The sequence below is a fragment of the Tenebrio molitor genome, chromosome 1 (genome assembly GCF_963966145.1).
Source record: "Tenebrio molitor chromosome 1, icTenMoli1.1, whole genome shotgun sequence".
NCBI classification, from domain to species: Eukaryota; Metazoa; Arthropoda; class Insecta; order Coleoptera; family Tenebrionidae; genus Tenebrio; species Tenebrio molitor.
Genome location: NC_091046.1, coordinates 28760615 through 28782018, shown reverse-complemented (window position 1 = coordinate 28782018; position 21404 = coordinate 28760615). Strand labels below are relative to the sequence as shown.

General features: G+C 37.1%; 2 protein-coding genes and 1 long non-coding RNA gene across 7 annotated transcripts; 2 read left to right on the top strand and 1 right to left on the bottom strand.

The window, feature by feature from the left end:
• The first annotated feature begins 2880 nt into the window (after positions 1 to 2880).
• On the top strand, positions 2881 to 7086 carry LOC138137136 (uncharacterized). Its single transcript, XM_069056468.1, has 2 exons — positions 2881 to 3129; positions 3188 to 7086. Exon 2 carries the CDS (start codon positions 3497 to 3499, stop codon positions 4469 to 4471), a length of 975 nt encoding a protein of 324 aa, XP_068912569.1. The 5' UTR covers positions 2881 to 3129; positions 3188 to 3496; the 3' UTR covers positions 4472 to 7086.
• Positions 7087 to 7287: 201 nt separating this feature from the next.
• LOC138137206 (uncharacterized) lies at positions 7288 to 8420 on the bottom strand. 2 transcript variants are annotated; one of them, XR_011161646.1, is made up of 2 exons: positions 8280 to 8420; positions 7288 to 8229 (listed from the first exon to the last, which is right to left on the bottom strand). It is a non-coding gene; the product is annotated as an uncharacterized lncRNA (long non-coding RNA). The 2 variants fall into 2 exon arrangements; XR_011161669.1 differs by having other exon boundaries at positions 7288 to 8226.
• Positions 8421 to 14398: 5978 nt separating this feature from the next.
• LOC138136868 (endoplasmic reticulum-Golgi intermediate compartment protein 2) lies at positions 14399 to 16122 on the top strand. 4 transcript variants are annotated; one of them, XM_069056369.1, is made up of 7 exons: positions 14399 to 14546; positions 14617 to 14758; positions 14805 to 14960; positions 15008 to 15171; positions 15225 to 15528; positions 15583 to 15843; positions 15897 to 16122. In XM_069056369.1, the coding sequence occupies exons 2-7, from the start codon at positions 14635 to 14637 to the stop codon at positions 16031 to 16033; spliced, it is 1146 nt and encodes a 381-aa protein (XP_068912470.1). In that variant the 5' UTR covers positions 14399 to 14546; positions 14617 to 14634; the 3' UTR covers positions 16034 to 16122. The 4 variants fall into 4 exon arrangements, with proteins under 4 accessions (XP_068912470.1, XP_068912425.1, XP_068912316.1 ...); XM_069056324.1 differs by having other exon boundaries at positions 14425 to 14564; positions 14611 to 14758; XM_069056270.1 differs by having other exon boundaries at positions 14483 to 14564.
• The last annotated feature ends 5282 nt before the right edge of the window (positions 16123 to 21404 follow it).

Below are 21404 nucleotides of genomic sequence, written 5' to 3'. Positions count from 1 at the left end.
AAATTCCTTAAAAATTAAACAATTTTTTTTTCAAAAAAATCTTTGGACAGGTAAATTTTAGTTTATAAATAGTTATTTATACAAGTGAGTAAAGTAGTACTTTTTTTACCAGAAGGAAAATTTGCCGCTCGAGCGAAGCGAGTGCACAAATCCGCCGAGTAAAAAAAATACCAATTTAAAATGCGAGTAAAACGAGCGTTTTAAAGATCCATGAGTTCACACAGGAGAAAGTTTTCAAAATTTTTTCAAACATTATACAGGGTGTTAGGGAATCAAACACTACCAGGACTGCGTTTTTTATTGTCAATATCCATAATATACAGGGTCATTCACGTGAGATGACGAGCCTGACCAGGTAAAAATACAATCCAAAGCATTCATTGTGCTTTGGTAGTTAAAAATTAAATCAGGAATCCAACTATTATAGGTATTCTATTAATTTGGAAGGTATATATGTCATTGTATTTTTCGTTCATATTTAGTATTTGAAAAGGTTTTCGAACGATGACAGAACCGATATGATCCTACTCACCCATTAATTTTGTGATTTTAATTGCTTATTATTGTTATTAAGTCATATTTTGCTGAGAGAGGTATTTTTCTGTCAGAACTTGACATTCATTTGGCTGACGTTAAAAGTGTCTATGTTTTATGAGCATTGTGATAATGACGGATAATGTAATAGGGATCGAGACTGCTTTGTGAATTGTTTTTTGGGTTGCATTTTTACCTGGTCAGGCTGTATATATTCAAAATATTTATCTACATTCACCACAACCTTAAGGTAAGTACCCTTTCATTGTTACAAAGAACTGAAATTATTTCTGCATCTTTATTTGTGATACCACATCTCGATCAACCTCTAAAGGGATTTGAAATCGAGCACTGACCACAAACTAATAAGATTCGTAAATTTCTGTGTAACTTTATTTATTTGCATTGAAAAAATTTATAATAAATGCTAAAAATGTTCTCCGTTTACCCTAACATAAGCATTAGCATACCTACTTTCGGACAGCAGCATTGGCATTTCCGCTACATTCCCCATACATACACAAAATGCACGACGCCTGACCGTCCGCGCACAACGCCAACGACAACGCTACCGTCTTCCGAGTCCTTAACCTTGACGACACGATGCCCAAAAACCATTGTTCGCCCCTCGCGAACCAGAAACCCCTCGGGTTTACGAAACGCGACCACTAGACAAAAAAAGGGGAAACGCAAAAACGCAGCTACCCATTTGTCGCCCCCAGGTGTTGACCGCGCGACCGTTCGCTCTCTGGGGCGCACTCGAATTCCCGTCTGACTTATTTCTTGTCATAAAGTAATGCAAGAATTCCCGTTAGATAATTATCAACTGATATAATCCATTGCTATAAGAAGAATAACATATTTACCACACCTAAATTAGGAAACCTAAAACTCATAGCAAAACAAAATACTCGATACTACAGCTGCATAATAACCAACAATTCCAATCTAAACGTCCTCTACACATACAGGGTCCCAGAGTTGCGAAAAAGCTCCACAACTTGTTTGTTATTGAAGATATCAAATTTTTCTTTATTCCAGATGATAGCTACGCTTCTACTGCATATTCGGAAAATATTGCGGTATATATACAGCGTGTCCCAATATTATAAAAACACTAAAGTTATGTTTTTTTAAATGGAAACTACCCAGTTTGATTTTATTTTTGAACTCTATGCTAAATTATGAATTAAATTTATACAGGTCGTCTTTACTTATCTGCCATCGTTTTTAATCAGTGGCACTTTTTTTTACCAGAATTTCGAATTGCAGGGGTCCCTTCGAAAATTCGTACCTTCCAAATCCTTGCACATAAATTAAAAATTAAAATAAATTAAAATTAAAACAACCTGCTTAGTCGCATATGCCTACTGCGATTTTTTAAACATAACGAATTAAAAATGTTAAAAACTCATTTTTTTCAAATGGCACCCCGTACTTATTATTGCACTGGTCGAAAGCTTTTTTGACAAGCTTTTGAACAGGTTTGTATAGTTGAATCTGAAAATCTAGGTTGCTATCCTAAAATCGCTAAATTTGGTGCAATTTTTCCGTTAAAAAGACAATACAAAAATCTAGTAGGCCTAACAAAAGATAATCACACAATATGGTCACTCCATATGTTAGCGCCATTTACCGGTCAGCCTGTACAGCACCGCGGATATTCGAAACCCAAGACGAAGGTCAACGCCAATGCATGGGTTTGCAATATCGAAAACGGGAACAGGGGAAGCAGTGCGAATTCAGATGCTTGAGACGTTGGAGAGAGAGATGTGCTAATTAATAATTGTTTATTGTGCACCTCATGTGTCGATTGAAAATTGTTGTAATCGTCCGTGTACGAGATTCCCACGTCTCCTTTGTTTAGTCTGGATGGTCGACTCGGAGGGCGCCTGCTTCAAGTGGTTGGTGTCATAATAACGTCCCATCCGATAGGACGTACCCGCCTAACCCCGCATTATCACCTCGTTTTGTTTATGTTACATCGTGCTGGGGGTGAAAAGGAATTTTAGTTTTAGTTTAGAATCTCGTGTTAATAAGAGAGCACGTCTTATTTACTTATACTTTTCTGAATTGTTTACTACCTTTTTATACATTAATAAACTTTATAATTATTGGAATTTAAATATTTCTTACATCCGATAATTAAAAATTGTTATCTTGAGAAGGGTATTGCTTTTAGAGCAGCGGTGGGATAACACAAGCCTGCCCGACCGCAAAGTCGTGAATTTTGCGAATTTTTGAAATTGAAGTAACGAAAAACGGTGTTTGTGATTTGTGTACGATTTTCTCGATGTCACCAAGTACGGATAAACTCTGAGTACTTTTTTTTAAGTCGTACTTGCCCGACGGGGCTATTAAAAGTATCAAGTTAGTGCATTTTACGTTGTCGCACTCTTGCGCAATATTGTGTCTTATTGAATTGGAACAGTGACGGTGACTTTTACCATACGTTTGCATAAAGTGTTTGTTTACGCAAGGCGATTATAATTAAGAAAGAAAAGTGGGTAAAGATCGAAAAATCAGCTCATCCAAACGACGCGAATGTTAGATATTTTTATTAACTTTTATATAAGTATACAATTCAATTACTCAGTAAGTATAAGAAATTAATTACAAACTCTGTCGCTATTAATTTTACTCGACCTCTCAGATTGGCGTCAGGAATCAGACTCCCCCTCAAATATAGAAAATAATTATCGTCACCCCACACATAAATCAATCGTTTAGTCGTGGTTTGGTTCCGTCACGCCTTCATCGGTACGATGGGGGCTAACACGAAAAAAGGCCGTTTGATCGACGGACGAGACGGAACTCCAGTTATGATTGTCTTGACGAACGCTCTTGTGACTGGACGGGAAATTCAGATGGGGATGTTCGGCTGAGAAAATTAGAAGCGCTTGTAGATAGATTAATAAGACACGAGTCGCACTCTAGTGAAAATAGTCAACACGTTGTTCGCATGGCGGTGAAAAGCGATTGCATTCCGGAATTTTTGCCCGGTAAACCTAACCAATCTTCGGTAAAATGGGTAGATAAGATTGATCAATTGGCTAGAGTCAACAAGTGGGATGAGAATACCACAATACAATTAATGCAGAATCGGTTGACAGGACTAGCACGTACATGGTACGATAATTTGACGACATATACCCACACGTGGGACGAGTGGAAAGCGTTATTAGTCAAAACGTTTCCCGATCATCATGATTTTGCTACTACGTTACGACAGCTTGTCAATAGGGAAAAACAATTCCACGAAAGCATGACGCAATATTATCTTGGGAAAATTAATTTATTACAGGCCTGCACATTAGTCGCGGAAGTCGCAGATAACGAAACGAAAGTTGCCGATAGGCGAGGCAAAGGTTTTGATCGTAGGAGGTTGGGAACCAAAATGAGCACGAGTACGAATAAACGGAATGATAGCGATTCAACACAGAAAAAAATACTCCGGTGTTATAATTGCCACGAAACCGGACACGTTGCGGGTAATTGTCCCAAACCACGAGTCGAGTGTGGCAACTGCAAATTACTAGGTCACGAAGCTGGCAAATGTAGACGACCCAAGACGTCAGGGCCTAGCGTAAGGCTGCTGTGTCCCAGCGACACTCAGGATTGTTATCTTGTTGAGTGTGCAATAAATGGCAAACCCCTGAAAGGGTATATTGACACAGGTTGTAGTATTGTAACGCTTCGTAAGGCAACCGCTATAGAACTACAGCTTGAGCAAAGACCATCAGCACAGCCAGCTGATCAGAGGTTATGCAGGAGGAGTTACACCCGCGTTGGGGGAAGCAGAAGTGACATTAACGGTGGACCTCATCACGGCCAAAGTGACAGCAAGTATTGTCGAAGATCGCGTGCAAAGTGTGCCGGTCATTATCGGGCAAACAATTTTAAATCGTGCCGGTGTAACCATGGTGTTGCGCGATAATCAAATCAGACTCTTCGACAAACATTTGGCTGCCTTACCAGGGTTAGACGACCTACCCTCGCGAAAAGTTGCCTTGAGGTCAAAGGAGAACGTAGTAATTCCCTCACATACGATTGGGTTCATCGAGGTCTACAGCCCGGAGACCTACGTGGAAGCCACTACGAGGCAACAGCCGAACCACGAGTACAGCATTCCAGGCTGCATTACGTCCACAGGAGGAGTGATCTCGGTCCGCAATGCAGCAGATAGCAACTTGGTATTCAGACGAGGGCAATTGTTGGTTCGAGGACTTCCATGTAAGTTGAAGAGCTCTACAAACGAGGTGAGCAATTTTTCTATTACTCCATGTAACTTGCAACAGTTTCTCGTGGACGATGTTACGAATCAACTGGGACCAAATCTGACAGAACGCGAACGGTTCCAGGTTTTGCAATTACTAAACGAATTTCGAGACTGTTTTGCTTCCAATACTAGCGAACTAAGGCCAAACCACTTACGAAACTCACGAAGGCCAACATGCCATTTATTTGGGGAAAAGAACAAGAAGAAGCTTTTCGATTCCTGAAACAACGATTAGTGGAACGCCCGGTGTTAGCTTTGTACAATCGAGATGCTCATACGGAGCTGCACACTGATGCATCTAAACATGTAGGCAGACGAGCAAGATGGAGGAAAAGTACCATTCGTATGAGTTGGAGACCCTTGCTGTGGTCGACTCTATGAGACGATTCGGTATCTACTTGTTAGGAATCCACTTTACGGTGGTGACTGACTGTAACGCTATACGAACCACGATGACCAAAAGAGATCTCATTCCGAGAGTGGGACGATGGTGGCTGCTGACACAAGAATACGACTTTACTGTTGAGTACAGAGCCGGTCAGAAGATGGCTCACGTGGATGCTTTGAGTAGGAATAGTTTACAAGAGGAAATAAACGATCACGAAAATGAATTTTACGTGCAGCACATGAACATCAACGAAGACGACTGGGGTTGGCTGCTCAACTAACGGACGAATTGTGCAAACACATACATGCTGTCTTATCCCGACAACCAGAAGATAAGGAGAACAAGTGCATACATTCAGAGTATGTGCTAAAGCAGAATCGAATTTTTAAAAGTGACACCAACGGGTGAAAGATGGGTTGTGCCCAAGACTGCACGTAGTCAAATTTTTTTTTTCATGACGATAACGTCGGACATTTTGGTGCCGAGAAAACGCTGGAACTAATCAAAGGAAAATATTGGTTCCAAAAATGAAAAAAATACGTTAAACGATATGTCTCCTGCTGTTTAGCATGTAGGTATAACAAGGAGCCCACGGGGAAGCAGCCAGGTTTTCTTCACCCTATTCCAAAATTTGATATACCCATGCATACGATACATATTGATCACTTAGGACCATTGTCACGAGCGCCAGAAAAAACACGCATTTGATTCTGGCTATAGACGGGTTTACGAAGTTTGTTTTCCTTAAAGCAGTACGAAATACGTCAGTAGGGCCAGTGTTGACGTACCTAGACGAGAGTTTTAGTATGTTTGGAGTAGCACAACGAATTGTTTGTGATAGAGGAAGCTACTTTACCAGTAAATGTTTTATCAGCTATTGCCAAACGCTCAATATTAAAGTTAACCTCAATGCCACGGCAACACCTCGAGCCAATGGGCAAGCAGCCACAGCTTCATTCCCCCAACCAATGCGGTTTCGTGCAAGGAAAATCTACGATCGATGCCATAAAAAAATATAAAAACCTAGTCAGCGATCTAATCTATCGCCATACCGAAACCCTATTCATTGATATACATAAGTGGAGCCTTTGACAATGTCTGGTGGCCTGCAATGATTATGGCATTAAGGCAGGCAGGGTTGGCACATACAGTTTTTTTTATTTTAAACAGTTTTTTTTTTGTTTAAAACATGTTTTAAACTTGGTTAAAAGAAACATGTTTTAAACCAATTTTAAACACGAATAAAACAGCATTAAACCACTGCGCAGTTGTATTGCAATATTGCAATGCAAACTGCGAAATTACCGAAATTTAGATATCTTATTATTTTCTCGTGTTATCCTCTAGTGGTATAATAGTAGTGTATTTAACGAGTTCGTGTGTAAATTGGTTTTTTTTTTTTGGTACTCGTGGACCTTTAAAACGCGAGTGAAACGAGTGTTTTAAACTGGACCACTCATACCAAAAAAAAGCCCAATTTGTATTGGAAATGTGAATCTGAATAAATGAACGTGATTAAAAAAAGTTGAATTCTTGTTTTTTTTTTGTTTTAAAACACATGGATTAAAAAACATGTTTAAAACGTGTTTTAAACAGTTTTAAACAAACGTGTGTTTTTTATACAACATGTTTAAAACACTGTTTTAAACATGCTAACCCTGAAGGCAGGCAAATATCCCCGACTACCTCATAGCACTGATTAAAAGTCATGTTACAAACAGAAAAGTAATTTACAAGCAGAGTAGCCTCGAACTAAGAAAGGAATGCGCAAAAGGATGTCCACAAGGCTCAGTTCTTGGACCAACCCTTTGGATCTTCGGTACAACTGCGTCCGGCGCCATCACCCGAGCCCTAACCCGTCAAAAAAAAAAAAAACTCCGGAGTTCCTGAGCCCGTGATATCTCCGACAACCACAAATAGGAAGCTTGTTTAAAAACCGACGAACACGATGAAACACATTAAAACCGTCACGACTTTTTGACTTCCCTGAATTTACTCGTCTCCTCCTGTTTCATTTATCTCTCTTTATGAGGTGCAAACAAAAAGGCTTTGGACCTGCCCGGAAATCGGGAGAAAAACTCGAAAAACTTGTACAATCGTTTATTTTCCTCTAATTGAACAACAGGAGTAAAGCAATAAGAATTCGATACCGCCTAACCGGCCGTTGAAGGCCCGTACAATATACAAATGAACTTCGTTCTCTGAGTTACTTAACACAAAAGATAAAGCCTGAACCATAAACAAAAAAAATTAAAATATTCTTGGTCGCTGAAGGAGTTAACAATGATAAAGAAACTAAATTACTTCTCGTTGCGCCCGCAATTAAGTCTTACTCTGGGCCCCGACCAAACTGCTAAATTTTCTCAAAAGGTAAACTGAAAAATCCTTGTGGAAAGGGGGAGGAAAGTCTCCCGAGTCCGGCCTACGCCGCCCGCATATGCGGAGAGGTCCTCGAAGTTTTCCCTCGTCCAAAAACTAAACAAATAAACAATAACTCCTTTTTGGAGAGACCCGGCGAAAGAATTTGTACAAAAAAAAAGGATGAGTGCGAGTGATACGCTAATGCTGACGAGGTCAGCCGCGTCAGACAATATATAAGCGTTTATAAAAAGTGGCCAAGATGGCGAACTAAAAATGAAATTTCTGAAAATTCTTTATAATCACGGGGTCTACAGCAACCCCCCCCGCTGCGTGAAGGTCCTGATGATACTAGATGAACAAAAGAGACGTCTTACGCGATTGACGTTAAAAAAATGATTTATGGTGAAGTGCTCTCCCGGGAAGTTACGACCTGGTGGCGAGGATGGAAACACCGTGGCTCCAGTCCTTGTGAAATCCGGGTCCTCTGGGTGGACTTCGGGGACTTAACGGTCCAGCAGACGCCGGCGTGGGTTAATCCGCAAAGCCTTCGGTTCGTTGAAGCTTCCGTGGTGGAGATCGCAAATCCGCTGTAGCGATTCGGTTTGGACTTCTAGGATTCCTGTTCCTCCAGCCTGTTCCGACTCCACCACGTTCACACCAGCACCTGCTACATACTTAATACCCCCTACACTCCCTTTTGTACTCGAACAAACACACCGGACAAAAGGTCGTGAAAATCCTCCTCGAGTCACGCTGCTTCCTCCCTTATATGCCTTCTGCCCCTCTCGGAGGGTTTTTCTCTGGCGGATACGGAAACACCGCGGGCCGTGCACATATTCTCGAACATTCTAGAAGGTTCTAGAAATACGATTTGGTCGGAAATTTAAATCGTAACAGTATGTATACATATACAGGATATTTCACAAGTGATAATGAGCCCCCCAGAATCGAAAATGCAACTCACAATACATTTCCAAAGTTAACGCGGATATTTGTTTTTTGATTTAAAAAACATAAAACATAATTAGCTGTGCAGTTTCGTAAATTTTGATATAAACGTCATTCGCTTGGTTAAATGAAATTGTGAAAAAACGAAGAATTCTTAGGAAAATGTTTATTGTCTGCATAAACGCACAAGAGGAGAAGCATTTTTATTACAATCGCCATAAATCAGAATCATGTCTGTTTTCTCATCGTTACATTTTAATCGTCGTATTTTAACTTTTTCGTAAATATCAGTTGTGACAAATAAAATGATTGAAAGCAAAGCCATCATGGATTCATAATTTCATTTTAAAACAATACAATATTTAAAATAGCCACGTTAACTTTGGAAACGTATTGCGGTTTGCATTTTCAATTCCGCCAGATTATTAACCAAGAATTATTATAAACATCTTATTTTCCTAAATAAATTGCTTAATTTTTTTTTGTTAATTGTGAAAAAACCTGACGTGATACAAAAAAATGAATTGTATTTTTGTAATCAGGGCTCCAATGTTATACAAAATCAGTTATCAAAATCAAAACATCGATTAAAAAGTTTTGTTTTGCAGGCCTGTGATATTATCACTCGTGAAATGTCCTGTATACATATACTCGTATTTATTTAATTACATTGAATGCACAGAAAAATATACATTTTTTTATATTCAAATTTTAAAGCTTATTTTCTTGACTTGCAGATATTTCCTGCAATGTCTTGACATTCTTCAAGAGTCTGAAAAATGTTTTTACTGCCATGACATCCCCCGTATAAACCTTTTTCACATTTTTGTTGGTCGTGTTTCCAGGTATAAATTGGAAAAGCAGCGAAGCATGTGGTTCTCCCAATATGTATCGGTTTTGAACAATCTGTAACAAAATAAATACCCAATAAATAATCACATACTTCATAAAACTGAAGTTTGCTAAATAGCTCTCTGAACAAAAAGAAATTTTTACAAAATATTTAGATTGGCAGAATTATTTGCGTATACAGGTGTCCCAAAAATGGCGTACAAACTACTTACTACCTTATCGAGGATGCTTAAATCTACATGAAAAAAATATGAAAAAAATGTTTCCGACAAAAAAATTAGTTATTAACGATAATAAAACGTAAACAAAGATAAATTCATACATCATTACATTGCAATGGTACCGTAGAAGATTTAAACTAATTTTTTCGATTTCCAAAACTTCTAAATTCTTTATTATGCAGGATTAGATATTGGTAGTGAGTGATCTTGTACTTTGTGATAATATGTACGATTAGACGTAGCTGTCATGACAATTTCATACATATATTTCAAAATAATTGACCTGTTAAGTGCCACATTCAAAGGCCGCCAAATCAGAAAATAAGTCCAATAGAATTTTTTTAACATTTTTCTGGCGTTTACGGTAATCTCTTCTACACCGTAGTGCACCGTTAGTACGCCATTTTTGGGACATCCTGTATGTACTTATTATAAAAATTAAATCCTTAATTTTAAAAAACGAAAATCATAAATAATATTAGTAATTTTATTTTAAATTTATGTAAAACACTATTGAGAATAACGTTTTACTCTTAAAATATTCCAGTTACCATCACGTTTATATGGTTATTCTGCATACCAAGACTTACCTGATGCAGAAAATTTTTCAGTATTTGAAGGGGCACACAATATAGTAGATGTAAAAGTAACAAGTAATAATAATGCGACGTAACTATTCATTTTACTGTAAAGAGTTTTATGAGCAAGTAATAATAGTTGTATTTGTTTTTCTGAATCTTGCAGTAGGTTTTAACCTTTAATCTGTATTTTAGATAACCTTATTTGAATATTTATCAAGTCAGCCTTGGAAAATGTTCATGATTGAAAATTAATGCAAATCTATAAACTGTAATGAAGAAATGTATGAATGATGAGATGAATCCCAATTTGCAAACACATTTCAAGTGTTTGCAAAAGTTTTCCATCTTTCATTGTAATATCGAGCGTTATTAAAGTTAATTTATGAAATTTACAGGTCTGATTTTTCGAAAAATTTACTTTCGGCCGGTATAATTTATTAAAAAAAACGTATGGGCTGATCCAGTGTGCCCAAAAATGGCGCACTAACGGTGCACTACGGTGTAGAAGAAATTACCGTAAACCCCTAAAAAATGTAAAAAAAATCTATTGAACTAAGGGCCGGTTTCACCAACGCCAATTAAAGTTAACTGTAGGTTAAGTTACTTTAGTTACCTATTGTTATAACAATGTTTTCGTATATTTTAATCTGTAGTTAAATTTAACTCACGTTGGTGAAACCGGCCCTTATTTGCTAATTTGGCGGTTTTTGAAAGTGCCACTTAATAGGTCAATATTTCGAAATATATGCATTAAATTACCATGACTATTCCATTCACCTGTCATTTGTTAAAATGGACCAATAAAAACACAATTTTACACATTTGTTACCATGGTTTCAAAAAATTGGACCGAATATTCCCACTCGTGGAAATTGTATCGGTAATACCTACCACTAGTGATCCCAGGGATAACTTTTAACAAATGAATGCAGCCTTGAGAATTGCTTCCAAATGGACTCATGTGTCTTTTTTTTTTTGTTGTAAACATTTTCTTCGATTTCTGCGTTAATTTCTTCTTCCGATTTACTGCCAAATTGCCAAATTTGGTTCATGGAATAGTCCTCCGAATACAACTCGTAGTCCAAATTATGTAGATTATTTTTCAAACTGGTTTCACTCATTCAATTGTGCTTGGGAATATCACTCGTGCTGACGCACTTGTGGATTCATTCCCAAGCACAATTGATAATTCGTGACCAGTTTGAAAAATAATCGACATAATTTGGACTACTCGTGGTATTATAAATGAAAACAACCTTGAATCGTACGTATTATCACAAAGTACAAGAACACTCAGTACCAATATCTAATATCCTGCATAATATAATAGAGAATTGAAAGCTTTGAAAATCGTAAAAATTATCTTAAATCCACTACGCAAACATTGCAAGGTAATGATATACGTGTATAAAGATGTTTTTGTAATATCTAGTGATAAAGGTGGCTTTCCGGACTGTTTGTCATCATGTAGACAACCTCATAACGGCCGGAGTCCGTTAAGGGTGTCCATTATGAGCGGGAGCGGCCGTTATGAATGACTAAATAACTATAGCAATTTTTTACAATTGGTACAATAATTAATATTTAATGTTATGGGACACACCTTGAATTAATCGAAATCCGTATGCCACTAGCAGATGTAGACGAGATCGAAGATGATGCTTCAGAATTTTAATACCAACACAAGCGCAATTTTGCAGATTATTTCCTTCATGTGTTTAGCAACCAATCGCGTGACAAATATTGACCAATCAAAACGAGAAAACAAAAAATAACCCGATAAAATTTCTCTAAAATCTGATAAAAAATATCGGTACCTGATTTTTTTTTTATTATTTTGAATAAAAAGGATTGGAAATAATGCGTTTGGTTTCATTCTATTCAGGAAATAATCAGCCGTATACCCCTCGTTCAAAATTTTAATATCGGCAATTTTTTTGCTAATGAACTCAAACATCCATAAATTATTCGGTCAGAAGACCAATTATTATCAAATAAAAGCAATCGACTTCGTCTCGTGCTCTTATTTGCTAATAATTGGTCTTCTGACCTCATTTATGGATGTTTTCGTTCATTAGCAAAAAAATTTCCGATAAAAATTTTTGCACTTGGAATATAATATGTGAGAATACCCATGACCTCACTGGTCCGCGGCCATCCGGACATTGGGAATATCTTGATGGCGATTTTTTTATTGATTTCAGTCGTTTATTTTCAACGGAAAGTTAAGTGTTGAACAAATCTGACAAACAGTAGCAAATGTAGACAAGATCGAAGATGATGCTTCACAATTTTAACACTAACACAAGGGCGATTTTGTTACCTTACATAAGGAAATTTTTGAAAAAAAAAAACCTGGAAAAAATAAATTTTATAACGAACAAAAACAAGTCAAAAAATCAAGTAGGTAAATCAAACAATCAAATGTTACTGTCAGTTTCATTCGTATGTGTTATTTATTTTACAAAACGTTTTCTAAAATGACTCATTTAACAGAAACACAACGTATAGAAATTTTAATTTTGATTGGGTGCGCGGTGCGGGAATAAAACTAGATAAAACCAAAACAGGGGGAATTTCTTCATAAACTTGCTTATTGTTAACAACCTGGGGGATGGCAATTCGAACATTTAATTCCATAATTTTAAGTACCTATACTCCATCCATTTTCAATATACACTACTAAATCTAGTGATTTTAGTAACTTTTGTGGTGTAATAGGATACAATTTTTTTCTATTGTAAATGCACAGATAATAATTAAGGTTATAATTTGTTTCAAAATCAAAAATCCACCAACACTGCATTCTACATCGAAAATACAACCGACAACGTCGCCAAAAAAACACTTGTCATTTGCAACAGCATTTTTTCAATATTTTGGAACCAAATAAAGGCACAAAGGGCACAAATCACAGTTTAGATTGAATATTTTCCATATAAGTACAGTTTTAAACTAATTTCAAAGGATTAATGCCATAAAAATGCTGTTGCAAAGGCAAAGTGGTTTTTTGCAACTTGAGTCAACTATATGTAATGTTGACTCAAGTTGCAAAAAACCACTTGTCATTTGCAACAGCATTTTTTTCATATTTTTGAACCAGATAAGGGCAGAAAGGGGCCAGAAAATCATAGTTTGGGTTGAATATTTTCCATATAAGTACAGTTTTAAAGTAATTTCAAACGACTAATGCTATAAAATTGCTGTTGCAAATCCAAATTGGTTTTTTGCAACTTGAGTCAGCTTTAGGTATAAACCATTCACGATTATTTCAAATTCGGACTATCTATGAAAATCTGACATTTTAGTTGGCAGTATTGTGATTTGTCTTAATAAATCTATTTTAGGTTATAATTCAACCGAACACTGCTCCCAAGTTGTTACATTTTTTAAATAATTGAACGCATTAGGAACAATAATCGTAAAATTGAAATGAAACATACATATTTGTAGGGCAGTTCTGGGTAAATTCTTATTAACTAACTTAATGACGGAATTGACAACAATGCGAATATATACGGAGTGATCAAGAATGACTGAGTCTGTTGGTAACAATGAAATTTAGCAAATTTAAAATTTACCAACGAAGGTTAATTTTTGTAATAGTATAAACATAACCTGCATTACCAAGAATGTTTTTAATGTCATCTCAAGTTAAAAAATCCGGTCAGTGCGTGGTCAGTGCCAATTACTAGACAAAAATCACCAGTATTTTCAATTGTTTTATTGCCAACAGACTCAGTCATTGTTGATCACGCTGTAAAAACGAAACGTCTTATGACAGGACCTGGCGCCAATCTAACAAAAAATATCGCGGCTTCCTGCGTGTTTAAAATAATCGTGAACGGCATATATTTGCTACATATTACGATCATAAAATTTTGGACATCAAACTTCTGTCACATTAAAAAAATTACTCTAAATCATGCTTTATTGACGCTGTCACATAAAAAATGAAATTGTTGTCAATATGACACCCGTTTAAAATATAATTTTTTTACTTAATACGAGTACATTTGGGTATTTATTTTATATTTTTTATTAATTAAAACCTCGTTTAATTCCATGTCTGATTTTAAAAACTTCTTAAAAATTTGTCGGTAAATCTGACATTCACATTTTCAAACTTGACACAATCAAAATTGAGGTTATTAATACATAAGGATCGTTTTAGAATGTATGACAGCACGATGACTATTATAGTGTCCAAAATTTTTTGATCGCAATAGTACAGACGTTACCGTTATTCACTTATTCCTCAGAATAATTATGGTGTCTGTGGTTTGTGGTTATGTTATGGTTATGTTGTGATTGTTGTGTTATGTGGTACTGGTTATGACTTATGTTTCTGCACTGCAATCAGACTGCAATGTTATGATGTGGTTTGTGGTTTCGTTGGAGTTATATTTTATTTTTGTTTAAAATGTTAATGATATAATTTTATAGTTTTAGTAATTTATCTACATAAAAATGGACACTGAAAAAGTAACAATGTTACGGTATAGAGGTTCAAAATTGAGCAAAGTTAAAAAAATTGATATTTTCCCGAAAATTGAAGAAACATTCAAAGAAACGTCTTCGGTGGGTGGAACATGTAAGTTATAGTTGTTATTATAGAACACAAATTAAAGTGTTAACAGTTTCAGTATTCAGCTTCATTTTAATAGTGTGGTTAGTTTATTCGGAAGTCAATTATTACTTGGATAGCAAATTTCAGTTCAAATTTTCACCTGATACAGACTTTGATGCTAAGTTAAAAATCAACGTAGACATTACTGTGGCGATGCCTTGTTCCAGTAAGTATCAAAAAGTATTGCCAGCATTGTATTAAATTTTTGTATAGATTTAGGTGCTGATATATTAGATTCAACCAATCAAAATGCTTATAAATTTGGCGCATTAGAAGAAGAAGAGACTTGGTTTGAATTAGCACCAAATCAATTAGTACATTTTGAAAATAAAAAACATTTTAATTCCTACTTGAGAGAAGAGTATCATGCAATAAAAGTAAGGAATGTAATAAAATCAACTTAAATTTATTTAAAAGTAAACAATATTAGGATTTGCTATGGAGGAGTAGCTTTTCAACAATGTTTGGACAAATGCCAACAAGAAATATAAATCCTGACAGACCATATGATGCATGTCGTATACATGGATCATTAATATTAAATAAAGTGTCTGGTAATTTTCATATTACTGCTGGAAAGAGCTTAAATCTTCCTAGAGGTCACATACATATTAGTGCTTTTATGAGTGAAAGAGACTATAATTTCACTCATAGAATTAATAAATTTAGTTTTGGAGACCCTAGTCCTGGAATTATCCATCCTTTGGAAGGAGATGAATTAGTAACACATGATGGTAATACATAATTATTATTTCAATTATTGTTAATTAATATTTATTTTATTATAGGCATGACATTGTTCAATTATTTTATTGAAGTTGTACCCACTCATGTTAAAACATTCTTAACTGATGTGGATACGTATCAGTACAGTGTAAAAGAACTGAACAGACCTATTAACCATCACAAAGGTAGTCATGGAATGCCTGGAATATTTTTTAAATATGACATGTCTGCTCTTAAAGTAACTGTGAGCCAAGAAAGGGACCACCTTGGTATGTTTCTTGCAAAGTTGTGTTCTATTATTGGAGGAATTTATGTTTGTTCAGGTAAAACAGATTATAAATAATATATGTACGATTTCAAATATGAGTTTTTCTAGGTTTTTTAAACAGCTTTGTGCAATTTTGTTACAATTTTATCATATGCAATTGGGGTATAAGTTCATTAAAAAATGGTAATAGTGAGCACTCATCAAATTACAAACCAATACCTGATGTTGTTCCTGTAAGTTTGTGATGACTTTTTTTGACTTGTTAAAACATAATATTGTTTTGATGTTAATGCACTTTTTAAGAATAAAAAAATATGAAAAATGTTTAGAACAAGCTTGTTATTGGAAACTTAATACCAAGGTATTTATATAATTGTTTAATGGGCTTATGATTCACATACATTTTTCATTGTATTCAATATTTATAACAAAATTGCATTGTTTTCATCAGTAAGAGCTTATGTGATCATAGTTTTTCTTTCCATTTTTTCATAAGCAAAATGAAGATTGAGAAATAACTTCAAACTTTGCTATGTAGAGTAGGTTGTATTACAAGTGTTTAACATAATTTTTACTGTTGCAATAATAGAACACGTTGCAGAAGAAAGCACAAAACTTAATCCTACCCAGCACAAATAAATGGATTGATTTATTTAAGCCCACAATATTAAAACCACAGATGCAAAAAAAATCAAAAGAAACGGAAATTTAAAACATACTGCAGGTCCCAAGCCTATCACTTTTCATAATCTAAGCTGCCGAATTTGTTATAATTATTGTAAGAGTTGGTAAATGTGTACCTACTGTTAAAACCCAAGGATGGGACACGGACGCGTGTGCATGTCGTGCGTGTGTGCTCCATTGTTTTCGCTTTTTGTCGAGTGTTCCCTGGGATTTTTGGGAGCGAATTCAGCATAGCTGCATAGGGCCTGTGTCCTCTCGTCTCCATTTTTTGTTTTTTTTCTTCTCACTCTGGTTGCTGGGTGAGTTTGTTCCATTTTATACTTTTTTCTTATTGTTGATGGTGGAGATGTGATTTCGTGGCGGCAAAAACCACCTTTTTTGCGCTACTGATAGTATTGTGCTATCAGTGCTATCACACTATACTGAATATACTGCCAATATTGTTTCTCGTCTCTCTTGCTTATTGCTTGTATCTGCATAATGCCTGCTTGCAAATTATGTAGCACAGTTTTGAAACATTTCGATAAATGCATCGAATGTTACGTGTGCAAATCTAAATTTCACATAAAATGTTTGAAATTTGATGATAATGATGTAAAGGTCTTTAATAAATATAACAATTTTCAATTTGTTTGTGATGAATGTCTCGCAATTGAGGGCTCATCTAAGCTTGATCTGTTGACTGAATCCGTAAATAAATGTGTGTCAATTGTTGAAGAACAGAGTCAAATTATTGCAGCTCAAAATACTTTGATAAAAGACTTAAAGAATACCAACACGGTTGAGCTCGGAGCAGTTACCAATGATCTACCTCTTTCTTACTCGGAAGTCACTAAAAAGTCATCTGTCATTCTAAGACCGAAAAATGAAAATCAGACTGTTTCCGATATCAAGAAAGATTTATTTACTAGTATTGACCCCATAGCTTCCAAGATAGCGATTTCTAACATTAAGGGGAACCGAAGTGATGGACTAATTATTACTTGTGATAGTCTGGAAGATTCCACCAGGATTAAGGGCTTGATATCTGACAGATTGTCAGGTTATAACGTGAAGGACCTGCCTCTGCTGCATCCGAGAGTTAGAATTTCGCACATTGATTCCTCTGTATCCCAAGATAAATTGCTAGAGTATATATTGAGTCAGAACAAATCCCTCTTCAGTAAAAACTTTAACTGTGTTCTGAAAAAGTTTTCTCCGCTGCGCAACAATACCACCCTTAATCAGGCGTTGTTGGAGGTGGATGTTGCGTCTTATCGTAACATTTTGGCTGCGGGTAAACTTCTCATTGGGTACGATTACTGTAGAGTGTGGGATGCGGTTGATCTTCGGCGTTGCTTTAATTGCTCGGGCTTTCATCACCTTTCGCGACAATGTCGTCAGACTGAACCGATTTGTCCCAGGTGTGCCGGTCATCATTGTGTTAAGGACTGTACATCCACAACTTTAAAGTGTATTAACTGCTCGGCGCTTCGAAATGAACATCCGGACATTGACTGTACCCATGCGGCATGGGATAATTCCAAATGTACAACTTACAAATCACAACTTGCTACTTTCAAAAGCAGGGTCCTTAGTCTCGAATAGCAACCACTGCATTCGTATCATCGGGGGAGAGATGTTTCACTTTCCCACAACCCATCTGAAACTCATGCAGTCAGTTCTCTAGTTTGCTATTATCAAAATGTTAGGGGGCTGGGAACCAAAACTCACAATTTTTATCTCTCTACGATTGCTGCTTCGCATTATAACATCATAGCTCTTACCGAAACATGGCTCCATGAGGGCATCAGCGATAGTGAATTGTTTGATTTGTCAACCTTCACAGTCTTTAGACATGATCGCATTACTGTTCCGGAGGGGCCTAGGCGGGGAGGTGGAGTGTTGCTGGCAGTCTGGAATGAATTTATTGCTGAGAGGTGGCAAAGTGGTCTGTGATGTTCTGTCCAGAATCGATCTCTTGCTAGTCAAAATTAATTTTAATTATCGTGCTGTGTACGTCCTGGTGCTTTACATTCCCCCGAACTCTCATGATCTTACGTACAAGGTCTTCTGTGATCTTCTGATGTCTTTGCATTTCTTATATGACAGCAATCTATTAATTGTGGGAGATTTTAATGTTCCGGATTACGTCAGCGGAGTATGTGGTCATTCCAAAGCTTCTACCTCCTGTCAACTGCTTAACAATTTGATTTGTTTTTACGACTTGAAACAATGCAATAATGTTCGAAACTCTAACAATAGGCTCTTGGATCTGGTATTTGTCAATCGGTGTCTAAGTTGTTCCGTGATCGACTCAGGTTATCCGTTGGTTGGAGTCGACGATCATCATCCATCTCTTGAGGTGGGCGTCACCATAGGTGATGTGTTCAAGAGATTTCCAATCGGTCGAAGCAGTTCGTTCAATTTTAGGAAATGTAACTTTGTTGCTCTCTACGATGCTTTAAACGGTGTGGATTGGTCGTTTCTCTCTGCTTGTGCGACTGTTGAGTGTGCTGTGTCCGATTTTTATTCAGTGTTGAATGAGGTGTTTCGCTGTCATGTGCCGTTGAGGGGTAGGTGTTCTGGAAGTTATCCGGTATGGTTCAACAAGAACTTGATTACTCTGTTAAAAAAGAAGAATAGGGCATGGAGACGTTATAAGACAACCGGATCTGTCTACGACTTTGAAACTTTTAAATCCTTAAGGCGGTGCTTTAAGACGGATGTTGCCGCGGTGTACAGTGAATATGTCAGGCGAGTTAACAATGACATCAAAACAGATCCAAAGAAATTCTGGTCATTCCTGAATTCCAAGAATAACTCCAGCTCTATTCCTGCTTCCATGGTTTATAACAATGCTACTATAACGGATCCTCAAATCATAGTTGATAGCTTTGCTGATCATTTCTCAAAATCTTTTACGAGGGATGCCGCCAGCACTATCCCATCTGCTTCTCTTCCGTATGATAATCTTACTCTGACGAGAGTTTCAAACGATGATGTACTTAAAGCCTTAAAATGCCTTAAACCTAACATGACTAGTGGACCTGATGAGATACCAAGCCTTGTGATAAGGGATTGTGCGGCGGTCTTCGCCGATCCTTTGTGTTTCCTATTCAACCTAATATTAAATACTAGTTGTTATCCTATGAGATGGAAGACTTCGGCGGTGCGCCCCATTCACAAAAAGGATGACAGATCGGAGATTACCAACTACAGGCCTATTGCCTTAATCAGTAACTTTGCGAAGGTCTTTGAATATGTCCTGTATAATTCCTCACTCCATTATGTCTCTCACAAGCTATCTCCGAATCAGCATGGCTTCACAAAGTGTCGGTCCACCGAGACGAACTTGGTGTCGATCAGTCAGTATCTATCTGATGCGTTAGATAACCACTCCCAAGTGGATGTAGTTTACACGGATCTCTCGAAGGCCTTCGACAGGATTGATCATGGTCTTTTGTTGATCAAATTGGAGTCATTCGGTTTTTCGGATAGTCTTGTGGAGCTAATAAGGTCTTATTTAAGCGATCGATTTATGTACGTGGGAGTGAATGGGTATGCGTCTAAGTCCTTTAAGCAGGAGTCTGGCCTTCCGCAGGGTTCGGTTTTGGGTCCGCTGTTTTTTAATATCTTCATAAACGATCTGGTGGACGATCTCGACGTACCGCACCTCTTGTTTGCCGATGACATGAAGATTTACCTTACGGTAGACTCGATTGATGATGCTCTTCGACTTCAGGGCTGTATTGAGGAGATCTTTAGAAGGTGTAAGTTAAATAACCTTGTTCTCAACCATCTTAAGTGTAGCATAGTCTCATTCACAAGGAAGACCAAGCCTCTCTTATTTGACTATAAAATCAACGGCTCCATTCTTACAAGACGTGAGTCAATTAGAGATCTGGGTGTCATCTTCGATTCCAAACTATCCTTCGGCGAACACATTCGGACCATTGCGGGGACTGCCTTCAGGGCACTGGGTTTTGTTTTGCATGCTGGCAGGGAATTCTCTGATGTCGCGACCCTGAAGCTTCTGTACATCACCTATGTGAGATCCCGGCTCGAGTATGCTTCCCTTGTGTGGTCACCGATATATGATGTTCACTCTTCTCTTTTGGAGCGAGTGCAACGCAGATTCCTGAAGAATGTAGTCTTCATGTTGAATGGTGCATATCCGCCTCGTGGGTGTCCACAAGGTCTTCTGCTCGGTGAGGTTGGTCTGCAGTCTCTGCTTGATAGACGCATGGAGCATTCGGTGATCTTTTTGTTCAAATTGTTCAGAGGGCTGCAGGAATGTCCTCACGTTCTGGAGAGGATCAGCTTGAGGGTTGGCCGGTCGGGATCTAGGGTAAGGAGTGTTTTCTACATCGGTCAGCGCCACACGGACATCGGGCTCAAGTCACCCGTCACTCGAATGCTGCGAAATTACCAGAGTGTCGAGGCCCACATCGATATTTTTTGTTGCAGCATTTCGCAAATCAAAAAATTCTTCTCCATCTCCTCGTGAATCAGGGCGATCCTACTCAGATGAGTGCTCGGTAGTTGTAGCCTGGGTGTTGGGATGCTCTCTGTGTAATGGTTGTTGTGTTGTGATTGTGTTTTGTGTATCATTTTCTTTTTGGCAGGGCTTCTAATTGGGCGTCAAGCCTGTTAGCCGTCAACAATAATAATAATAATAATAATAATAATAATAATAAAATAAATAACACTTATAACATAATCCCTTAAAGTCATTTTTCATCAATTAAACTGTAGTGTAATTATTTCAATGTGTCGTATTATTCGTTTCCACCGATGTTTCATGTGGCATAAGCGACTAAGAGGGTCATTCACGAAACCCGGTGAAGCTCGATAAGACATTACAAATTCAAAACCATGACAACTGATATTGTTAAAGTATTGAATTTGCCGTTTCGTTAACGATTTGCAAATTATCTGAATTTCGTGAAT

Excerpts from the sequence above, each read along its gene's own strand:
- LOC138137136 (XM_069056468.1), top strand. The coding sequence starts at position 3,497 with ATGGCGGTGAAAAGCGATTGCATTCCGGAATTTTTGCCCGGTAAACCT.
- LOC138136868 (XM_069056369.1), top strand. The coding sequence starts at position 14,635 with ATGGACACTGAAAAAGTAACAATGTTACGGTATAGAGGTTCAAAATTG. Across the intron at positions 15,172-15,224 it reads AAGAGTATCATGCAATAAAA|GATTTGCTATGGAGGAGTAG; the intron begins GTAAGGAATGTA and ends AAACAATATTAG. Across the intron at positions 15,529-15,582 it reads TGAATTAGTAACACATGATG|GCATGACATTGTTCAATTAT; the intron begins GTAATACATAAT and ends ATTTTATTATAG.